At 41.8% G+C, this 24146-nt stretch overlaps 1 protein-coding gene across 4 annotated transcripts; it reads left to right on the forward strand.

The window, feature by feature from the left end:
- The first annotated feature begins 2336 nt into the window (after positions 1–2336).
- Positions 2337–11330, forward strand: LOC119817429 (RNA-binding protein 4B). 4 transcript variants are annotated; one of them, XR_005285901.2, is made up of 5 exons: positions 2337–2469; positions 3089–3512; positions 7624–8294; positions 10194–10415; positions 11115–11330. XR_005285901.2 is itself a non-coding variant. In XM_038334666.2 (4 exons), the coding sequence occupies exons 2-3, from the start codon at positions 3101–3103 to the stop codon at positions 8283–8285; spliced, it is 1074 nt and encodes a 357-aa protein (XP_038190594.1). In that variant the 5' UTR covers positions 2337–2469; positions 3089–3100; the 3' UTR covers positions 8286–8294; positions 10194–11330. The 4 variants fall into 4 exon arrangements, 2 of the variants coding, with proteins under 2 accessions (XP_038190594.1, XP_038190587.1); XR_005285902.2 differs by having other exon boundaries at positions 11207–11330; XM_038334666.2 differs by having other exon boundaries at positions 10194–11330.
- Positions 11331–24146: the final 12816 nt, after the last annotated feature.

The raw sequence follows: 24146 nt of genomic DNA on the forward strand, positions 1-24146 counted from the left end.
GCTGAGGGGCTGAAGCAATTCTAGCATCTTATCACCTACACAGGGAAGGTGAAAAGCAAGGCTGAAGCAAGGCTACAACAGAAATTAGACTTAACACATCATGTAGTGGGGAAAAAGCAAGAAATAATTACCTATACAACATACCATTTACATAATTTATACAAACATACAGTGGGTGAACCTTGTTTAGGTTCAGCAAAGAAGTGAGCTATAAAATGGAATTTGTGACAATCTAGGGAAAGTTTGAGCACAAAAATTAGATGATATCGACATAACACATGTGGTGGCAGTATAGTTCAGAGAAGATCCCGGGCTCAGTCCCCAGTACTACGAATAATAATGACGCAGGTAAAATTACATTCTGTGTATAAAAGGCTGGGAGAAATGTTGAAGCCAGACAAAAGGTCCCGAGGAATTAGTCACAAGTCTACATTTGTGGGTTTGTTTTTGGCTTTGTTTTGTTTTGAAATTTTCCACGATGAAAAGTTTTTAATGGATTGAAAAAAATACATGCATTAAAAGGAGTTGGAGAGATGGCTCAGCAGTTCAAACAATTGCTGCTCTTGTAGAGGACCCAAAAATGGTTGCCAACACTCACGTTGTGCGGCTCACAGACACCTATAACTCAAGCTCCAGGGGATCTGACACCTGCTCGCCTCTGTGGACACCTGCACATGCATTGCATACATTCACACAGACACAAACATACACGTAACTTTTCTTTTTCTCAACAAGGTTTCTCTGTGTACCTCTAGCTGTCCTGGAATTCTGTAGACCAGGTTGACCTCAAACTGAGAGTTCTGCCTGCCTTTGCCTCCCAAGTGCTGGGATTAAAGGTATGTATCACCACTCAATTTTTTCAATGTTTTTTTTTAAAAGAAAAAGAAAAACCAGAGAATAGAAATAGTGGTGCACACCTGTAATTCCCAGCACTTGGGAGGTGGAGGTAGGAAAATTGTGAATTCAAGGCTGTTTTGGGTTACACAGCCAGTTCTTGGCCAGCCTTGGCTAAATAGTAATGCCATCTCAAAATGGAAAAAAAAAAAGGGGCGTAAAATGAAAATGTTAGAGACAGGTGGTAACTGTAAGCAGAACATTAGTTGTGGAGAACTTGGGAAATTTGGAAAGGACAGAACCCAAAATGCAAAGTTGTGTGGTAGCAGACCCAGAGCAAATTCCAGGACAGCCAAGGCTACATAGAGAAACTGTTTTACAAAACAAAAACAAGACATTTAAATTTTAAGCACGTGTTTCTGTTATTATAATTGGAAAGAGGATGGCTTCTGGAATGACTGGGAAAGATGGATTTTGTGAACGAAATGTTTCCAAGTAGTTTGGAGACCTGGTCTTTATAGTATTGGAGGCTGGCGTTGGAACCACCACAATGGGGAATGCTGTTTAACTCTCATCCTAAGACCTCTACTAGGAGATAAACTCAATCCATCCATCTTCCTAAACGACTACGCTTTGCTTTGTTGAATGGGATAGTGAGCAATCCACAGAGCCAGTGCCCTGCTGCCACCAGGAGGTGCCCTTGGACCGCAGCTGAAAGTCAGGAGCCTGACAAGTGCCCGTGCCTTTGGCAGCTTAGATGTGGAGCCCCTCGTCACCCTCACAGTCCCAATCCGAGAATCTCTCTGGACTTCTTCACCACGTGTATTTTGGGAGTGCTCATTTCAGGAACCATGACAGATATACGAGAGAGGGAAAGCCCAGCCCACGTATATTCATGAATAAACATGACAAAGTATAGTTTGGATAGAGAAATGCCTTCCTCAGTGTAACGGATTACAGATCATTACACTCAGACCTAACCCAGCTCTGTCAGCGATCATCTTTCCGCCCCTCGACTCTCAGTCTCAACTTCCTCGCCAATGAACAACACAACTGCGGTGAGAATTAAGTTGTTCTAAGGGAGTTCTCGCTCCCTCCCACCCAAACGAGGCAGAGACTGGGTTAAGATGGGGTGCCTAGACTTCTGAAGTGCCGCTCTCAGCTGCCACAGAGGTGGAGAAAACCCCCTTCTAGCAGGCCCAGTGAGACAGCCCTTTGTCATCGGCCTCCCTCGACAGCGGGCTAATAGCACGCTCCATTGTGATGGTGAGGCTCCCCCTGGGCTTACGGTTTCGCCGAGGCAGTGGTTGCTTCCTGAGCCCTTTTGACGCGCCAGCCGCGACCCTCTCCCAGGGTGGTGATTGGCTAGCCGGGGCTGGGGGCGGGCTGACCTCCTCTCCGCATTGCCGTCACCGCATGACCCCGCCCCCACACGGGGGTGGCCATTTGTGTGCGGCCGCAGGATTGGTCGCCCCGCTCCTACGAGGGGGAGGGGAGGCAGGCAGCGCGCACTCGCGCGTGCGTGAGCTGGCGCGCGAGAAAGCGCTCGGTCGCGCCGAGGCTCGAGCGGCCGTCGCCATTTTGTAGGGTTCTCTCTGACGCGGGACCCGCCGCCACCGCCGGCACCACCCGGAGGTAGGAGAGATGCTGTGGGTGTGTGGGGAGCCCGGGAGCGGGCCTGGTCGGACCACGGCAGGGCCGGGTACTGGGGCCGCTCATCTTCTGAGGACGGTCCCGGGAAGACAACGGAAGGAGGCGGGGCCGGGTCTCCGGAGGGGGCGGGACGAGTCTTTGTTGGGCAGTGGGAGCTGGAGGTTGGGCCGCTGAGGACAGGGGTTCAGTGTGGGGCGAAAGAGGGCTTTTCAGAGTATTGTGGAAGTTGATACCGCGCTGTGGAGAAGCACACAGATTTCCCTCCAAAATCTTGTAACTAGGGACGTTCAGATGTTTCTTGCTTTCTGCTTGGCGCTTTCTTCCTTGTGCTAAACCTTGAAGCTGCTAACCTTGTAGATTAGATGTGCCTGACCTCACGGAGATATTGGACCGTGCTGTGCTTTATGACCTCTTATCTTCTGTTAGCATTGTCACACAGCTGGCACTACTTAGGAAAAAACTGCTGTTCCGCTCTCAAAAGGAATAATTGTGACGGTTGCGAAGATATTAATAATTGGGCCAACTAAACGGAAATGCTGCATTGCTATGCAATGTCTCAACTTCACGCCTGACTTTTGAAATCTTGTTTGTAATCTGCCAGGCTTTGGTCAGGATGGTGAAGCTGTTCATTGGAAATCTGCCCCGGGAGGCCACAGAGCAAGAGATCCGCTCACTCTTTGAGCAGTACGGGAAGGTGCTGGAATGTGACATCATTAAGAACTATGGCTTTGTGCACATAGAGGACAAGACGGCCGCTGAGGATGCCATACGCAACCTGCATCACTACAAGCTGCACGGAGTGAACATCAATGTGGAAGCCAGCAAGAATAAGAGCAAAGCTTCAACCAAGTTACATGTGGGCAACATCAGTCCCACTTGTACCAACCAAGAGCTTCGGGCCAAGTTTGAGGAGTATGGTCCAGTCATTGAATGTGACATCGTGAAAGATTATGCCTTTGTACACATGGAGCGGGCAGAGGATGCAGTGGAGGCCATCAGGGGCCTTGACAACACAGAGTTCCAAGGTGAACTGTTCTGGGGCTTGGGTGGCATAGCTTCATGGGGTCTAGCTTAGGGCAGAAGCAAGAACATTAAGACAATGGGGCTGTGAGAGCGGCTCTTTTCATTGACATGGATAGATCATGTTTATTATTCTTAAGTATAATTTACTTTTAGGGAAGTAAACATTTCCCATTATTTTGCTAAGATGTTTCTCCACAATTGTGGGTTACTTTGGTCTTCATTTACTTGAGTGCTGGCAGGGAGTGTGAGAAGAAGGGCTAAAGGTCATAACTTGGTTGCTGCTTTTGTTGTGACCCAGAAGCTTTAGTTTTTTATATTCTGATACTTTGATAGTAGCAAAGAGAAAAAGGGTAATCTAGAGGAAGCACTATATGAGAAATCGCTGGTGTGTCTGGTTGGGGGAGATGGGTATCTTTGGGGTGTCCAAATTTGTTGAGTCTGTGGACTACAAGCAAAACCAGGAAACGTGTCATGGGTTCTTCTGCTCCACTTATTACTTACCTCTAGCAGTTTAAAAAAAAAATTTCTTTGGAAGTTCAAGCTTGAACAGGAATGTGGTCTGGGTAAATTCCAGTGAGGACATCATAGAGCTTACTGTATTTGCTTATATTGCAACACGTATTATGTATTATCATTTACATTATTTATTAATACCATAGGATCTTGTCTGAAAACCCTGGAATTGTGTTACTATAGTAGCCAATATCTACATGTGGCTAGTAAATTTCACTTAATTGAAGTAAAGCTTCAAAATTGATTTTTCCAGTGTGGGCATATTTCAAGAATAAAGGAGCCATGGGGGGAATGACTACTGTATTAGGAAACATAGCAGACCCACACTGCAGGAAGTTCATAGTTTAGCACAATTCTACAATGCTTTGAGTGTCGTCCTGAACTGCATATTCAAGGCTACTTTTCTAGTTTTTACCTCAACACCCTTTTTGCCCTAAATACCAACTAAAAAAGTTAAATATACAAAGGTCCTCTGCTAAACCTAGAAAACAATGAGATCATGGGGAAAAGGGAAAGTTAATCAGGAAAGTCTAAGTATGCAAATAGTGAAGCTCACTGGAGGCTCACTGTCATGTGATTCTACCTTCATCACTGATGCCCTGGCCTTTAGCTACTGAAAGCCTAGGGCACAAGTTGCAGTTAATCCCCACCCTTAACCAGCACGTTGACAAGTGTACCCCTGTGCTTTTCCCCATTATAAAATAATGATCTGATGTGGCTCCCTCAAAGAATGGTAGTGAATTTAGAATGAGGTAATAAGTGTATTTTGGCAGTAAAAGCAATATATAATGAAAGATGAGCACTATTTGCAACCATGATTTTCTTCTACTTGTGTTAGAAAATATTTAAAATCTGATAGCTTAAACTTCCCCCTCCCCCAAGACAAGGCTTCTCTGCATAAGTTCTGGAACTCACTTTGAAGACCAGGCTGGAATCTAACTCACAGAGTTTAAGCCACCACCACCTACCTGCCTTAAACCTTTTTTTTTAACTTGTATTTTTATTTTGGAACAATACTAGCACACTTCAATTTGAAAACATTGTTAATCACATTCTTAATCATTTTCACTTGCTGTGGAAGGTGGTAATGGACGGACGGGACAGTAAGGAAGGAGTTCTGTTGCTCCATCCCCATGGTTCTGGCATCATCTGGAGGCCCCACAAATGCTGGGCTAATACTCTACCACTGGCCTATATGTTCCCATCCCTGAAGGGTTTGCTTATCAGGTACAAACAAAATGGGAAAAAACCTTAAAATAGTGTAGTCATTTTGCAGATAAATTCCCATAGTATAATAGTAAATGCCCTTTTAATTTTTAAAGGAAATGGGGAAATAGAAGTTAGCTTAGAAGGATGAGTAATGTGTTTTTTTTGTTTGGTTGTAGGGTGCTGAACATTGACCCCCCCTCAGGGTCTTGAGTATGCTATGTACACAGTACCCCTAAACTATGCTCCTTGACCCTTATATTTGTGTAATAACAAATATAATTACATAGGAAACAGGGATCTAATGCCATGAAAGTATTTTTATTATATATGTACATATATAATATAAATAATCACTTCCATAGAAAGTACAGACAATAAACTGAGTTGAAAAGAGGAATCATTTATTTGGTTTCACATTCTCTTTCTGGCTCTTCTAGAGATACTGGTTTAACTCCCAAGTTATACATGCAGATATTTTTGTAATGAAGTATTTTTTTTTCCAGGTGGCAATAGAAAATTTAGTATTAGATAATGAATTTTGTTTGTTGAGACATGGTCTTGATATATAGCTTAGGCTGGGATTTAAACTTAAAATCCTCCTGCTTCAGACTTCTGAGTACTGGGGTTATATGTATAATTCCTTCACATATCTTACAGAAAATACAACGGATACAGTGGGGATGCCAATTTGGCATTTTGTTCAATTTAAAGCCTTTTTGAGCACCTTTTAGTGCCACATTGAGCATCTTTTTAACTTTTTTTTTTTTTTTTTTTTTTTTTTTTTGGTTTTTCGAGACAGGGTTTCCCTGTAGTTTCTAGAGCCTGTCCTGGAACTAGCTCTTGTAGACCAGGCTGGCCTCGAACTCAGAGATCCGCCTGCCTCTGCCTCCTGAGTGCTGGGATTAAAGGCGTGCGCCACCACCGCCTGGCCTTTAACTTTTACTTCTGTGTATTAATGATTGTCTAAAACTTACGTCTCTGCATTGTATAACTTCTAAAGATAGAATCTGAGTTTACCTGGGTCTCTCAAGATGTTTCCTCTCCACAGGCAGCAGTGAATGCAGTTTGAATTGGAAATCATAATGAAGCTGTTCCCAAGTAACCATCCGGGCAGCTGAATTGGGAAGGATATGTAAGAATTTAGGGGTGTCGTTTCAGCATTAAATCAGTGGGTCATTATTATGTCGGCTACATCTCTGAGTCTTCTTTGGACTCTGACCCAAGATAAAATTTCAAAAATTATCATTGAGCTTCCCACCTTCCCAAGGCAGAGTTTCAGAAATTAAAGTTTCCCAGCTTCTGGCATTTTAATACTCTCTTTTGTTACAGCTTTGAAAAGAAAACACTTTTAGTGAGCTGGTTTTCTGAAAAATATCGGCAGATTTCAGTAACTTGGAGGTTTGAGAAACCTTAAGAGCTTCACCTGTCCGCATCTAGTGGAGTGATGAAACTACTTGAATCTGAATTTAAATTGAAGCCCCAGTAACCTTTGGAAAGAATCTAAAACAATGGAGCCACCTATCATTTATATTACAGGTGTTTCTAGCTCTATATCAAAAAAAAAAAATTACTGGCCTCCTTTTTACAACTACGGAAGGAGATTTTGCTACAAATGTTGATGAAGTAAAGCACTCCCTTAAGTTAAAAAGTAGGATAAGGCTGAAACAATTAGGTAAAAGCACAGTATTTTATTTCTCTTTTTAAAAAAAATGGACTCAATCTATGAAAGGCAAATTCAACTGAATTTTTTTCCCCCTTCCTAAGAGGCTTTGTTCTGATCCTGAGGGGGAAAAACTGGGGTGGAATTGAAATCTATAGAGGTTCTTTTAATTCCCTCAAGTACAGGTGAAGCCTATGATAAGCCAAGTATGATCTGGATATCCAACACAGCACCTGCATACATTCCTGGATGAAACACGGTGGACTGAAGACAGCTGTTAAACTGGGATTGTTTGTAGGGTTTGGGGGTGATGCAGTGCTGAGGTTGAGGCCAGGGTATCGTACACGCTAGCAGGCATATGCCTTTTCCATTGAGCTTGGAACTAACATGAATTGTTTAGAGGTGGAAAAGATGCCTTCTAAACCTACTGATAAGTGAGGTTTTGATTTGGAAGTAGTAAAACCAGCAGTCTTTGCATGGGGGAAGGAAATAGATTGTGGAGATGGAAGTAGGGGAAGAGTCTAATATGCTACTAGCATTAAACAGTAATTGGTCTCTAAGAACTCCAGTATCTAGCTCTCACCTCTGTTGAACTTTTTTTCGGAAGGGATTGCTGAATGAAGTTGGGTAACAGGAATGTGTATGTATTATGTATATTTTATGTTTACTTTTATTTGGGTGAGGGAAAAGAAAGTTAATGAGTAACAATAATTTTAATCTGTTTCTTCAAGGCAAAAGGATGCACGTGCAGTTGTCCACCAGCCGACTTAGGACTGCGCCCGGGATGGGAGACCAGAGCGGCTGCTATCGGTGCGGGAAAGAAGGACACTGGTCCAAAGAGTGCCCAGTAGACCGTACAGGGCGCGTGGCAGACTTTACTGAACAGTACAATGAACAATATGGAGCAGTGCGCACACCCTATACCATGGGTTATGGGGAATCCGTCTATTACAACGATGCCTACGGAGCACTTGACTACTATAAGCGCTACCGGGTCCGATCTTACGAAGCTGTGGCAGCAGCGGCTGCAGCTTCTGCATACAATTATGCAGAGCAGACTATGTCTCATCTTCCTCAAGTCCAGAGCTCGGCTGTACCCACTCACCTCAACTCCACTTCTGTTGACCCCTATGACAGACACCTATTGCAGAACTCCGGCTCAGCTGCCACCTCAGTAGCCATGGCTGCTGCTGCCCCTTCCTCCTATTATGGAAGGGACAGAAGCCCACTACGTCGGAATGCAGCTGTGCTCCCTACAGTTGGAGAGGGCTACGGTTATGGGCCAGAGAGTGAGATGTCTCAGGCTTCAGCAGCAACACGGAATTCTCTGTATGACATGGCCCGGTATGAGCGGGAGCAGTATGTGGACCGAGCACGGTACTCAGCCTTTTAAAAACTGGAGGTGAGAGTGGGGTGGATATGGTTGACATTTACATCTAGTTCCCTACAAGAGACCTTTGCTTCACTGAGGAGCCAGAGGACCAAACCACCATACCCAAAATGCACAAATTACATGTTTTCAGTATTTCCCGTAGTTTAGGCCACAGGTTTATTTGGCCTGTTGAAGAATTAGTATGATTCCAATGTGTTACTTCTGAAATAGGAACAAACTCGGTTATTGAGAATATTATTTAAAAAGTTGTATACAAGCCAGGCAATGGTGGCACATGCCTTTAATCCTGGTACTGCGGAAACAGAGGCAGGTAGATCTCTGAGTTCAAGGCCAGCCTGTACATAGTGAGTTCCGGGATAGCTGGGGCTACACAGAGAAACCCTGTCTCGAAAAAAAAAGGGAAAAAAAAAAAGGTTGTAAGCCGGCATTGGGGGAGGGGAGCTAACATATACTGGCCCTTTGTTGTATAGACAGCGATTTCCTCACCAGGAAAGAACTAAGTCTTAGAGTGTATCAGCACTTCGCCTGTGATAATCTGGTAAATGAGAGGTAGAGCCAAAATTCAGACTGGGACCTGTTAAATTCACTCTTTCCAGGCAGGCGGTATTGGCACACGCCTTTACTCCCAGCACTTGGGAGGCAGAGAGCTCTAAGTTTGTAGCCAGCCTGGTCTACAGAGTGAGTTACAGGACAGCCAGAACTACACAGAGAAACCCTGCCTTGAAAAACTGAAATAAATAATAAAATCATACTATCGCCACTAATAAACCGCTGTGGTGGTGGTAAAGGGCACGTTAGGGAGCTAGTAATGGACAGCACAGTGAGAATTTTGCATCTTCAGGGGTTTCCAGTTTGCTAATAAACACTTCTTGGAGTAGCACACAGTGGAGCAAATGTGTAATCTCCGTACGAGGATGAGGCCAAAGGACTACGGTAAGAAAATAGCCTAAATTTCAGCACATTCTAGCAAAGTCTAGAAAATAGAGGAGACTCCTGTCTCAAAAACAAAACAAAACAAAACCTATTTTTTGGGTTATTAGCCTATAAATGATGCTCTTTGGTGTGTTACTTTTTTAAGTCGGATAAAGACCTAATGTTTTAAGACACTTCAGTTTTCAATGAATGTTTTCATGATATGTTCCATGAAGTCCTTATTCCAGCCCAGACCATGTTGATGTAAGCACTTTTAAGCCCTATTTCTTTCTAGCCTATGACAGAATTCCTGTTTATTTTAGCAAGTTTCATTTTCTTAAGGGAACACTCAAGGAAGGACTTAGATAAATTGATCATTTCTGATGTGTAAAAATTTTGTAGATGGTGACATTGGAAACTTGTTTCCCTATTTCAGAAAATGTACTAAGAGTGTTGGAATGATAAGAATTGGGGATACTCAGAGACAAGTAAAGTTCACTAGAATGGAAATGGCATTAACAATGCACAATTCTCTCATGGTTTTCCTTGTACTTTCAAGTAGAGCGTTACTTGAGTTAGAGCCCTGGCCGGGCGGTTAAATAAGTTACCACTGAGACACCAGTGTTCCCAACTTATCCCCTGATTTTGTATATGTGTTAAGAAAACAATGCCATGTTTGTTAAGTTATATGCTGTACAGTTGTATTAGTAAGACTTGGGATTTCTTAAGACCATCATTTAGTCATCATTCAGCATGTAAATGTAGTTTGATATTAATTTCTACAGCTGGATCTACTCTGTGAGATACCTCTGATAAAGTTAGTATTAATCTGTTAGATGACTTTGTTTCTCAAGTATGTTTCAAAGTTAAATATTAAATTAGTATAGCCTTTTTAAGGGTATGGTTAGGGCATTTTGAAAATGAATTTAACTTCAATCAGTAGCTGTTCAACTAACCTCTTTTTAGTGATGACTTTTAAAGAAACTTACCTTCCAGGTGTGAACCTCAAATGGACTGAATAACCCTGAGTTGGTTGCAGTCCCAGGAGCCTGATGTTAATGAGGCTGCCAGGATGAAATACTCCACAACTGTTGGGGATCCAAATTCGGGTCTCACCCTAACAGAACTGATCCAAGAACATCACAGCTTTTGAAGTCGATTGGCACAGATCAAGACCAAGATTTGGCCCTGTGTCTGTATTAAGTAGAGGAGCTTGGTGTGAGTTAATTTTTTTTTTCCCCCAGCCATTGGTGTCTGGAGTTCCCATCATCAATGGAAAAATTAGACAGTCCTAGCAGTGGTTTCTTCTTTTGTCAAGGGATATTTGGTCAATTAGGAAACTACTGCATCTATAGTTCTGAACTGACAGTGTGACAAGTAGAAACCTTAAAGGGTGAATGACCAACTGTTCTTTGAGACGCTAGTCTTTGTGACTATGTTTTTTTGAATGTTTTCTTTGGAACATTTGTAATAGTAAAATTGGGCTGGGCATGGGTGGTGGATGCCTGTTGTCCCATCTACTCAGGATTGCTTTAGGACAGAAGTTCATGGTCATCTTGAGCAACATAATTAAATCCCATCTCTTAAGAAAAAAAATTGACTATACCTCATTCTTAGCATCTTTTGCATTTTTTTCCTGGACAATATTCTTACAAAATTAATCTGTAGCTACTGAAAAATTCATACCTTCTTTGAAGCAGTGGTAGCCTTCTGCTAAAGGGGTTGGGTTACCTAAGTTAAAAGAAAGCTGAGTTTATCACTATCAGCAGTTTTGCATCTTGTGCAGCATACAGCTCTAAGTAGATTCCTAGATGTAGCTATTAGGCTCCTGGGTGATTTTGTGGGATATACATTCAACCCAGTCTGACTTGATTTTGTTTTGTTCTTTGTTTCTCCCCCTTCCCCCCACTCCCCCAGAATACAGGACGGGACCAGGGCCCTTGTACTCGGAACCAGGCTGCTTGCTCTCCAGGCATTGTGTAAGCCTCTTGTGTTGTGCTTTCTTTCAGGTAGGATAATTGCGGACTGAACCCTCGGGCTGCGATCATATATGAGAACTTGGTCCTCGTGGTCCCCTTTGCCGGGATGTTTCCATTGCTTCATGTTTCAGTAAACAAAGGAATTTGTGACCAACTATGTTTTCTTTCTTAATTTAATTCTAAGTTGACTTTTCTTTCCTTGATACTAGTTGTCTGTAGCCTTTCACTCTGTTCCGTATATTCTCAGCCTCTGAACAGCCCTAGGTAAGGATTATGCTGGCATCCCCTTCTTTCCTGTACAGTGGAACCCCTCTTAATCTTGCTTTCCCTAGGAGTTGAGCCCTTCTCCCTGCCTTCCTACAGCATCTCCTCTCCCTTTAAAACGACCATGTAGTGGCAAGCAGCCTTTAACTTGTGTTAGCTCTGGACTCTAACACTGAAGCTAATCATCTGAAGTTGCTAGGACCATTGGGGTTTTGTTGTTTTGGTTTGTTTTTTGTTTTTGTTTTTGTTTTCCCAGTTTAGTCTGACCTGTGATCGTGGTATATAGCATTAGCTGAAATTTAGCCTTGTTTTACTCCACTCCTTCCATTTTTTTTTGACAAATAAATGTTTCTAACACTTAATCTTTTCCCAATTGAGTGACTGTTATTTACTACTAGTGTCTTCTGATTCTTTTCCAGTTGTGTTTGAGCCACAAAATTCAAATGAGTGAATGCCTAAAATGTAGAAGGAAAAGTTGAATAGAGCAGTATGGTTTCAGAAACAGACAGCTGAACAAAGATGGCTCGAGTCTTGAGACACTGGTCACTATAATCAGAGCTGTTCTACAGTTGAAAGGATGGAAACACAGCACACTCTCAATAGAAGCCCCACAGTGCTGGTGGCTTCCAACCATTTCTATATAACTCCAGTTCAAGGAAATCTGATGCCTTCTTCTGACCTCATCAGGCCTCAAGCAGGCAAAGCACTGCACATATATGCATACATACATACATACATACATGCACACATGAAAAAATTTTTTTAGTGAACAAAAATTTTAGGCTTTAACATCCTCCCCTGTAGGCTTAATAGACACCCCCACCCTGCTGCTCTCTCTCCCTCGCTTTCCCTTGCTCTCCCTTTCACCACTTGCTACAAACTTTCTATGTAGGCCTGGCAGTCTCATATTAGTGTTGATCCTCCTGCCTCTGCCTCTCAGAATCTTGGGATTAGAGATAAGCCATCATTCCTGAATGCTTAGTCTTTGTTTATTGGGGACGGGGGGAGGGGGGGACGGGACACGACGGGGTGTCTGGAAAGATGGCTCAGCAATAAGAGATGACCTGGGTTCAACTTCCAACACACACATTGGTGGCTCACAACTGTCTGTAACTTCAGTTCAAGGGAGTCTTACGTCCTCTTCTACCTCCAAGGATACTGCATGCATGTGGTAAAGCATCCATATAAATAAAATAAAAATCTCAAAAACTAATAAAGATTTTTTTTTTTTTTAAAGGAGGCTAGGCATATAGCTACATGGTAAAGCACAAAGCCCTGGGTCAGTTTCCTATTTCTCCCCACCAAAAAGAAGGGGGAGAAAGTTTTTCATGTAAATTCACTTAGGAGCTCTTAAAAATGATTTTTTTTTCTCAAAGTGTTAATATTTATTTTTTAACTGATATTCTTTTCCCTTTCTTAAAAAAGATTTGTTGTTTGTTTGTTTATTATGTATGCAGCATTCTGCCTACATGTATGCCTGCAGGCCAGAAGAGGGCACCAGATTTCATCATAGATGGTTATGAGCCACCATATAATTGCTGGGAATTGAACTCGGGACCTCTGGAAGAGCAGCTAGTGCTCTTAACCTCTGAGCCATCTCTTCAGCCTGAGTGTTAGTATTTCTGCTAGGATTAGTCTTTAGCTAAAATGTGCATAAGATTTGGGGGCGGGGATGGAAGGGTTACTTTTTAAGCCAGGATCTATCTTGAAATCACCATGTAGCTGAAACTTTCCTTGAACTTCTAATTCTACCCCTTTAACCTCAGTTACAAGTGTGCATCACTACATCTGTGGGTCAGTAAGACCCGTTGGATCAGGAAAAATAATAGAAGTAAATAGGCTGAGGCATGCATATACCTGTGAATTACTCAAGACAGACATTCAAGAGTTAGTATTATCAGGAGCTAGAGGTCATCCTTAATTACACAGCAAATGAAGCTAGCCTGGACAATGAGACCAAATCTCAGAAAAACCAAACCATCTCTCCATCCCCTCTTAGCCCCCCCACCACCCCCCAGGATTTCTCTATGTAACAGCTCCTAGCTGTCCTGGAACTTGCTTTGAAGACCAGGCTGCCTTTGAACTAACAAAGATCTGCCTGCCTCTGCCTCCCAAGTACTGAGATTAAAGACGTCTGCCACCACTGTCCAGTCAATTTTTTTAAGGTTTTTTAAATTTGTGTGGGTGTCTAAGTGTCCGTGCACCTCACTGCCCCCTCTAAAATTTTTTTTTAAATTTTTTTAACTTGCAAAAAAGTAAAGCAAAGTCAGGTAAAAAGCAGGTGTATCTGAGTTCGAGGCTAGCCTGGTCCTCAAAGTGAGTTCCAGGACAGACAAGAGATATACACCGCGAATTTTTTTTTTTTTTGATTGGAGGGTATGTCTACATATGTATGCACTGCACATGGGCTGAACTAAGAGGTCAATAAAGGATATTTAGCTAAATTAGCTGGTCAACCAGTCCTAGGATCCTCTTGTCTCCCCTTCCTACATCTTCCAACTCTGGTGTTCACCTAAGCATCCCATTTTTCCAAGAGTCCTAAGGATCTGGTGTTATGGCTGAACAATAAGTATTTTAGTTTTTGAGATAATCATGTAAGTCTAGCCTGGTCTCAGGCTCACTATGTAGCTGAAGAGGACACCTTCATCTCCTGATCATCCTGCCTCCCCAGTGCTGGGATTGAAGGTGTATGTCACCACTACCTGGCCCAAGAAAATTTTTAATCAACACTATGAATCTTTAGCTCCTGTATATTAAAACTGAATGGTGGCATAATCTAACTCAAGATTCACTCTCTCCTTTATGGAAATGGTGGTATGAACATTCTGTGTAAAATTTTCCTCATTTGTATGAGGGGATTAGAGATCAAATACAGAAACTTGTATATGCCAAATGTACTTGCCCCTAATTAACCCTACCCCACCCATTTTACTATTTAAAGAGATTTTATTTTCTGTGGATGGTTGTTTTGCCTGCATGTATGTGTCTGGTGTCTGTGGAGGTCAGAAGAGGATACTGAATCGCCTAGAACAGGCATTACAGATAGTTCTACCATATAGGTGCTGGGAATCAAACCCAAATCATCTGCAAGAGGATATAGCCAATGCTCCTAACAGTCGAGCCATTTTTTACTTTCTTTTGAGATGGGGTTTTACTTTATTATCTAGGCTATCCTCATTCTGTCATCCTGCATCATCGTCCTCTCTCATGCTTTGATTACAAGAGCATACCACTACTTTAGACTCCACATATTTTATGCTTAACAATTTTCTGACTTTGAGTAGAGACCAGAATGACAGAGGTCCATGCCCACACTCCAACTAGCAAAAAGTACAAGAGGCTCATGTTAATTCCAACATTCCACAAGAGGGTAGAACAATCCCTGTTGTCACACAATAGAGATTAAAACAAAAAACACTGGGATTTCTTTGAGATTGGTATGTACACCACCAGTCAAAATGGAAAAGATATGTAGTCATGGTGGTGCACTCAGGAGGCAGAGGCAGGAGGATCTTATGTAAGTTTGAGGCCAGCCTGGTCTACATAGAAAGCTCCAGAAAAGCCAGGACTACATAGAGACCATGTCTCAAAAAACCAACAACAACAACAAAAAAATGTGTGGTTACTGACTGCACCAGAATCTCTAATGGTATTCTGTGTTAGGTTTTGACAAACGTAAACGTGGTAGTTTACTGTATCTTGATCCCCTACACCCTTAAATCACTGGCAGAACAGGAAAGAAAAACCTGTACAAATAGTTCTACAGAGCCCTGACCAATTTAAGACTTTGCAAAACGGTACTGAATCGTTCAGTCTGCAGCCACATGTAACTCTTCAAGTATTTAAACTATACCTAGTAGTACTTAGAAACTCTATGGGTATGTGTGTATCTGTGTGGTTATATGCCATGTCTAAGCAGATGCCCGTGAATGCCAAGAGAGCATTGGACACCCTGGAGCTGGAGTTATAAATAGTAAGCCACCATGGGGGCAGGGGGTTGGAACCAAACTCAAGTCCTTTGGAAGAGCAGCACACTAGGCCATCTTTCCAGCTCCACAAATTTTTATATAATTTAAGTGACTAGTGACTACAACTTGGATATTATATGAAGTTTTTTCCTTTCACGTTTCCATAATAAAACCTTGAGAAAGGCTAGTTCAAAAACCTTGTTCAACTAGTTAGAACTGCCTAGGAGTAAACTAATGTATTTATTTCTAAACCTCAGTTCTTACACAAGAAGCTGCATGTTGTAGGTGCAAAACTTCTTTCATAACCAACATGAAGTTTCTCAACAGACGATTTCCGAGTCCCATTAGACCTCTCACTCTAAATGCTCCTGAACTCCTTTATCTGCTCTTTGAACTCCTGCTATGCAACAAGTTATGGTGATCAATGTGTTAGTTGTGCTAAACACTATGAAGAGCCAAACACACTGTAATATGTGAAAATCAGAATTCTAACAAGGGTGGCTATCCCAAATGGAGGGAAAGGGAGACACAACCATTAGCCAAAAAGGCAGCACTGAAGATTGGGCAAAACTGTGGAGGAAACCAGAAGAGGTAAGTGATGGAAGTCATGCTGAGCCTTGTTGTGGAGTGTGAAGGAATTTCTTAGAAGATACAGATTTATCATAAGCTCATTAATTTTTTTAGCAATCATTAATGGAAAAGTATGAACAGACTGTAGATGAAGTTAAAAAAAAATACCTTGTAGATAGGAAATGATGTACAGATAAATATTTAGGTGACCATCTGGGGGAGGACTTAAATCTCTGAAACCCACCAAGCTGACTTTTCTATTCAACAGTGGCTGAGCACCTGCTGTGGGCCAGGCCATGTCTGAATTGAATAGTACAGAACACGGGATGATACAGTCACTTGGAGATCTTAAGAGACTACTGAGATGACTATCACAGGTAGGTTAGGAAAGTAGGTCTAAAATCAAATTCTGGGGTTAATACTGCATTGCCACCACTTACCTGCAATTAAAGATTAAGAATGGAAAGCCTGATGTGATTTAAAACACTTGTAATCCTAGCAATTGGGAGGTAAAGGCAGGATCAAGAATTTAAAGTTGCAGGGAAGTGGTGGCACACGCCTTCAAAGCTACAGATAAACCCTGTCTTGAAAAACCAAAATAAAAAAATAAAAAAAAAAAAAATTTAAAGTTCTCGTTCACTACAAAGTTCTGAGTTACTTACTTGAGTACTTTTGTCTCAAAGGAAAGAAGACCCGAGTTCCATTCCCAGCACTCACATGGTGGCTCAAAACCTTAATCCCAGTCCCAAGGAATACAGACCCTAGGTACCAGGCACAAATGTTCACACACACATGTAGGCAAAACATTAATACTATAAATATATATTTTTTTTTAAAGTAGTACTATACTAGGCAGGTATGGTGGCCCATGCCCTTGAGGGTTCAAGGCCAACTTGGTCTAAGTGATAAGTTCCAGGCAGCCAGGATACACAATGAAATACTGTCTCAGAGAAACCAAACTATACTTATCAGTTGCCTACAGAGATAGGGAATGTGAGGGAGGAGAACTGAGGGAAGTTGCTGACCCAGTTCCAGGGGGAGTGGGAGAGAGGTCTTTTGCCTCCATGATTTTCTTCCTGTGTAGTTGGCTGTGTGAGGCAGAGCCCTGGGTACCGACCCATGCAAGGCCCAGCCATAGCAGCAGCATTCTATGAAACACTAAGTACGAAGGAAAGTAAATGCCTGGGAGAAAAGCAGCCAGGTTCTTGAAAACGTCCTGATATTAACGCAGTGCCTTTGTGGGGTTGGGCGAGAGGCAAAGCACTACTAAAGTTCAGCTCTGCTCAGCAAAGCTCTCGTAACAAAGCCTTGCTTCATCTTTTAGGTCTGCCTGAGACGGCCTTTGACCTACTTTCCTCTGATTTCCAGCCACACAGTGAAGAGAGGCACAGAAATGTATGCAGTGCACTGCAAGGACTTTTCCCAAGGACAGAAAGAGGTTGGTTAAATGCCCCCCTCCCTCCAAAGGACAACAGTCTGCCTAAGACTGGTTATGGCTTTTCAGAATTTGACTTACTAGGATCCTCAGGGAGTATCCCTGTTCTTGGAAATTAAGAGGGAAAGTAAAAAATACATATCCCAGGGAAGAATCACTAATTTGTCCAAAGAATCTGTGCCAGGGATGCTTTCGTTTATGTGGGGCTATGCCAAGGGAACTGAAATGCAGGAAATAGAATCAGCTCCAAAAAGTCACAGGATAAATAAAAGATTGGCAAGGTGAACTCTAGCGAATGCCTTCAGTGTGATGGACCTTTAAGGATCCAGACCAAATAGAAATAACATATCCGTCGTCATTGCTGCTAATACCTAAGAACAAATGATATTTAGCTTTCCCAGTAATTAAAGGAACTAAAAAGTTTAGAAATGCTAAATGATTTGCCATTCTTAATAGTAAAGAAAAGCCCCCACCTCAATTACTGGTACTTGTTTACCATAGGAAACTGAAAGACAAAAACTAAAACACAAATCAGCAACTGTCAAAGGCCCTAAAAAGCTGAGTTTTGCGCACACGCATGCACACGCATACACACACACACACACACACACACGCGGTAAAGAAAAGTTCTCATTCTTCATGTGGCAAGACCAAGTGGACAGCAGGCAGTGGACCAGGTGCTATGGTACACGCCTTTAATTCCAGAACTTGGGAAACAAGAGCAAGTGGATCTGAGTCTAAATCCAGCCAGGTCTACACAGTGAGTTACAGAACAGCCAGAGCTACACAGAAAAGTCTTGGAAAAAAATAGAGAAATGAAGCTGTAGGCAGGGCTCAGATCAGGCTGAGGTTCGGAAGCAGTTCTGTCCTTAGAACTCACATCTCCAAATGACAGGACACTCCTGGGGCAGGAGATACTTCCACATTTGCCTTTCTACCTTTCAAGAGTGGTTTGTTTTTTGAAACAGGGTATTTACTATTCTACCTCAGGAACTTACTGTATACATTTGGCTGAGATCAAATTTGTGGCAATCCTCTAGTTTCCCAAGTACTAGATTCAAGGGGTATGCCATTACTTGAAGCTTTAGATTGCTGTACATTTAAGCTTGTTGGCTGGGATAATCCGTGAATTATGTATTACCACTCCAGGATCTGACTGTCTACTTCAGGTTTTTGTTTTGGGGGGATTTTTTTGCATAACAAATGGATGCTAAGGTAGTTAAGAGCATTGGCTACTTTTATCCCAGGGAAATGGTACACACCTTTAATCCCAGAAGTAGGAAAATCTATGAGTTCAAGGCCAGAATGATCTTTAAGTCAAGTTATATGAAAGCCAGGACTTTACATAGAGACCCTCACCACCAACAACAAAAATGAAATGAACTAAAAGAACACTGACTGCTTTTGCAGAGGACCTGATTTTAACTCCTAACACCCTCATGACAGTTAAAACAACTCCCATCCAGGGACTTTAACACCCTCTTCTAGACTTTATGGGCAACACACACACACACACACCAGGGACTTTAACACCCTCTTCTGGATTTTATGGGCAACACACACACACACACGCATGCAAAACATAGTTTAAAAAGAATGAACCAGTTGGGATAGAGAAGGCAAAGGTGTTATGTATTCAAGTTTACTAACAACTGCCCATTTTTGGTATGTTGCAGGAAATAAATTGGACTTGTAGTGGTTGGTGCTTAGCAGTAAAAACTAGGGCATATATTTTTTTATAGCAGATAATTCCTATCCGTCTCACAGAATGATCACTGAATAAGAAATTGGACCAGTACCACAAAATACATACTCTAGGCACACTGATAACCTTTAGATATTGCCAAATGTCACAGCAGAGATGGAGCCATACAGTCTGATCTAGAAGGAAAACCCTAGCTCACCCCCACTTTTAGTTAAATACAGAGTCTAAATATATTGTCTTAATATGCCATATGCCAAGTACTCTTCTACGTGTTGAGACATAATCCTCTACTTGAAACTTGTAAGTTCCTAGGCTGGCCTTGAATTCACTCTATATAGTTCTGATTCTCCTATCTTACACTCATGAGCAATTAAAAATTACAGGTATGTACCAGTAAATCTGGCTTATCTTTTTTTTAAATTCCTCCTTCCCAACATCCAATAAGATCTACTGAGGACTACTGTCTGCAAAGAGAAATTACAAATATATTCAGGATGTCTTGATATTAAATCAAGTTCTAGTCAGGCTTTCACCTGCTCACCAGCCCCAGGAAATAGATACTTGACAATGGAAATTATTAATCTCTTAAACTGTGGGGTTTTGTGTTACAGAGTGGTACAACATTGGAGAGGGACTGACAGATCCAAATGCAAAGGGAGAAGGTATCTAACATGTTCCAAAACATTAGTGTAGTGTGTACGATGCCTCAAACAGACCACAAAAAAAAAAAAAAAGAAAGAAAAAGCAACAATCTTCTAGGGCCCTGGGATAAACTTAAAAACAAAATACCCTCTTAAATGTTAAGTCACTAGTGATCTTAGTTATGAGATCATCTAAATAAAAAAAAAAATTCAGCCAGGCGATGGTGGCATATGCCTCTAATCCCAGCACTTGACAGGCAGAGACAGGCTGATCTCTGAGTTTGAGGCCAGCATGGTCTACAGAGCGATTTTCAGGACAGGCTCCAAAGCTACAAAGAAATCCTGCATCAAAACACCAAAATAAATAATTTCTAGCTGCTGTACTATGAATAGCTGGTGCTATGGTAGAAACACTGCAATTTGGAAAGTTAGTGCAGTGTAAGGAATGTAGTAGCTCTGACTAGGATGTTAATGACAAAGTGGACCTGTATTTTTCCTTTCTACTGTAGCCCTAGCTGTCCTGGAACTGTAGACCAGTAGAGATCCTCCTGCCTCTGAGCACTGCGATTAAAGGCATGTGCCACCATCACCCAGCTTCTACTGGATTTCTTCATGGGCCACCCCCAAGGTTTGTACAGAGTAAAGGATGGAGCCACTATCAACTGAGATGGAAGGATACAGTAGGGTGAATAGTAGAAGGAATACTAGAAAATTAGTTATAGAAGGTGTTGTAGAGTTATGTTTGAAATATGACACAAATCTGAAGTTTTCCCAGTAGAATCTGAGCTGGATATACAAACTGGGGAATTTCTGAATATAGCTAGTGATTGAACTCACTGGATCATTCAAGAGTGCTAGAGACCGGAAGACTACAAAAAACAAAATTAAGAGCTCTGGAATCTCCTTTGTCAAGAGGTCATAGAGGGGAAGATGAGACTTAGAAAAAGTTGGAAGGTCCTGGAAGGCAAAGTAATTTGTTTCAAGCAATAATATCAAAATACTAGAAATACCCAAGATAATTAAGTATGTTAAAGCTAAGAATTGATCAGGAGTAGTTGAGAATAACTGCAAAGCACCATAGGGGTTTTTGTAGACAAACCAATTGGGAGAGAAGAGTAATAAGCATGCTTATTCAGTTGTTATTTGCCAGTCAGAATATGCCTACTGGTACAATAGTGGCATGACTGCTAAGTGACAGCCACTTTCTGATTAGATCAGAGCCCCGCTCCACAGGAGGGAATTCTTACCTACTCAAAAAGCCCAGTAGCCCTAGAGAGAAAAAGCTACTATTGTTTGTAAATGAACATTTTGTGCCTTATTTATAAGGATGCATTCATGTTTATGGCCAAATAGTGCTACTGTTAGCTTTGGCCAAAGAAACTTCTTTGCACATGACAGCAATTATGTTCAAAACTTATTAACTGGTCAAGTACCAAGAAATAACTGTGTTGAATGCTCAGCCCTAAATGGGACATGTTACACCCAACATCAAAAATTAAAGGAATTATTAATGAAAAGGGCATATAAAAAATGTAAGAGCTGGGTGGTGGTGGCACGCGCTCTTAACTCCAGCACTCCAGAGGTAGAGGCAGACAAATCTCTGAGTTCTAGGCCAGCCTGGTCTACAGAGTTCTAGAAAGGCTTCAAATATACAGAGAAACCCTGTATCGAAGAAAAAAAAAAAAAAACAGGAAAATAATAAATTGAGAGAGGGCATTGGGAAATGATATTTTTATGACTTGGTTGTTACACTAATGAATTCACAACAGCATTGATCACTTCATTAAGGCCTCCACAAAATTGGGACTATCAACATTCCATTATATTATAGATCCTCATCAGTAATATTCCTAGGGGAGGGAGACCCTTTCTTCAATAGTGAAGCCACTGGTAAGTTACCCATGATGCTGCAGACCTATTAAACTTCCTGGGACCAAAAGGAAAATAAAGGGTAGTAAATTAGATAAGAAAAGGATCTGTGAGAATGGAAGAGTAATAGGAAGATAATTGAAGGGTTGAAGAGTTGACTTACTGCTCTTCCAGAGTTTGGTTTTCCACACTTACATTGGGCAGCTCACAACAAACTTTACTTCCAGCTCCAGATCTGGTGAGACCGCATTCATGGACAGACACATAACACACACCCATACACAGACACACATTAAATCTTAAGGCAGTTCAAGTAGTGGTAGTGAATATGATCTAGATACTTGTATGAAAATATGAAATCCAAAACTTAATAAGCTTTGCACTTTTAATCACTGAACACAACCCTTGTTTTTAAAAGAAGTACCAGGAAGTGATGGAACAATTTTTTTTTTTTTTTTTTTTTTTTGGTTTTTCGAGACAGGGTTTCTCTGTAGCTTTGGAGCCTGTCCTGGAACTAGCCCTTGTAGACCAGGCTGGTCTCGAACTCACAGAGATCCGCCTGCCTCTGCCTCCCGAGTGCTGGGATTAAAGGCGTGCGCCACCGCCGCCCGGCGATGGAACAATTTAAAACATACAAATGTAGTAGTATTGAAATCCTGAAGGGAGGACAAAAGTACTAGAGAAAATAAAAACTTTAAATTTTTATTTTATGTATGTGTATATACCTTAGGAAGCACAGGCCCTGGAACTGGAATTATGAGCAGCTGTGACATGACTAATGTGGGTATGTTGAACATCTCTCCAACTCCTTGAGGAAAACTTTTAAGATCCCAGATCTTACAAATTCATTGGAAAAAAAATTTTGAGACCGAGGTTCTCTGTGTACCCTTGGCTGTTCTAGAACTCACTCTGTATACCAGGCTGACAATCCACCTGCCTCTCTCTGCCTTCCAAGTGCTGGGATTAAAGGTGTGCACCACCACCACCAAGTATATAGAAACACAAAACTTAAGTTTTTTAAAAAAAATTTAAAGAGGCCAAACACAGTGGTGAACACTTTCAATACCAGCATCTGAGGGGCTGAGGCAGCTTTGAGTTGGAGGTCAGTGTGGTCTATATACCAAGTTCCAGGACAGCCAAGGCTACAGAGAACCACTCAAAAACAAAAAATCTATTTCACACTCTAGCATCACAGACAAACTTTTACATGAACTACTTCCCCCTCAACACACAATAACACACAATAGAAATGTGGCTTGAAGTATTTGCCAGCATTCATGAAGCCCTAGGTTCAGTTCCCAGTATAAAACTAAATCTAAAAACTGATACAAACTAGGTATGCATGTTGCCCACTCCAAATGTAAATTATAACTATACTGAGCAGGAACAGGAGAGGAAATGTTACCTATTATGACTAACAGGACCCTATCGACTCAATTCTGAACACCAGACTCTGGGCATTTATGACAATTGGCCTAGGAAGAACTACAGGTTCTGATGGTAAAATCCATAACCAAGTTCCTCAAATGATAAAGCATCCTGAGTTACAGCAACTCTATTAACACTGCAAGCCCAATTGATTCCATGCCTAATTCTGCCCCCAACAGTTAACTCGTCTAGAGTTTCCCTGGAGATGAAGGTGTTAGTAGTTATAGTAAAGCAGGAGACATCCTGCCATGTCGGGCCTTCATTCAAAACAAAAACACAGGCACAGTAGTGCAAGCCTAGTCTACAGAGCAACCTTCAAGACAGGACTATATAGAAACCCTACCTCCCTCCTCCCCATTAAAAAAAAAAAACACCCCCCCCCCCACACACACAATTCCCTAGTCATGCTATAGCTCAAATTTTCATTCTGTGATATGTATGTATATCAAAAGTATACACATGTGAAAGCCAGAGGATGACTTTCAGCAGTCAGTTCTCTCCTTCCACTAAAGGTTCTGAAGATTGAATTCAGGGGCTGGAGAAATGGCTCAGAAGTTAAGAGCACTGACTGCTCTTCCAGAGGACCCGGTTTCAATTCCCAGCACCCACATGGCAGCTCACAACTGTCTGAAGATCTAGTTCCAGGGTATCTGACACCTTCACACCAATGCACATAAAATAAAGTTAAATTAAAAAAAAGATTGAATTCAAGCTTATCAGCTTTAACACACTGAAACATCTCACTGGCCCTTTTAACTAAGATTTAAAATAAAATCCCTTTTTTTTTTTTTTTTTTTTGTTTTGTTTTTTGTTTTTGTTTTTCGAGACAGGGTTTCTCTGTGGCTTTGGAGCCTGTCCTGGAACTAGCTCTTGTAGACCAGGCTGGTCTCGAACTCACAGAGATCCGCCTGCCTCTGCCTCCCAAGTGCTGGGATTAAAGGCGTGCGCCACCACCGCCCGGCTTAAAATCCCTTTTCAAGTAACTCAAGCTACTCACCTCACACTGTATAGTAAATAAATTCAAAATATAGGACTAGAGTGAAGGCTCAGGAGTTAAACAATTGCTGTTCTTGCAGAGGACCTGGGTTTT

Source organism: Arvicola amphibius, chromosome 1 (assembly GCF_903992535.2).
Source record: "Arvicola amphibius chromosome 1, mArvAmp1.2, whole genome shotgun sequence".
Lineage (NCBI taxonomy): Eukaryota > Metazoa > Chordata > Mammalia > Rodentia > Cricetidae > Arvicola > Arvicola amphibius.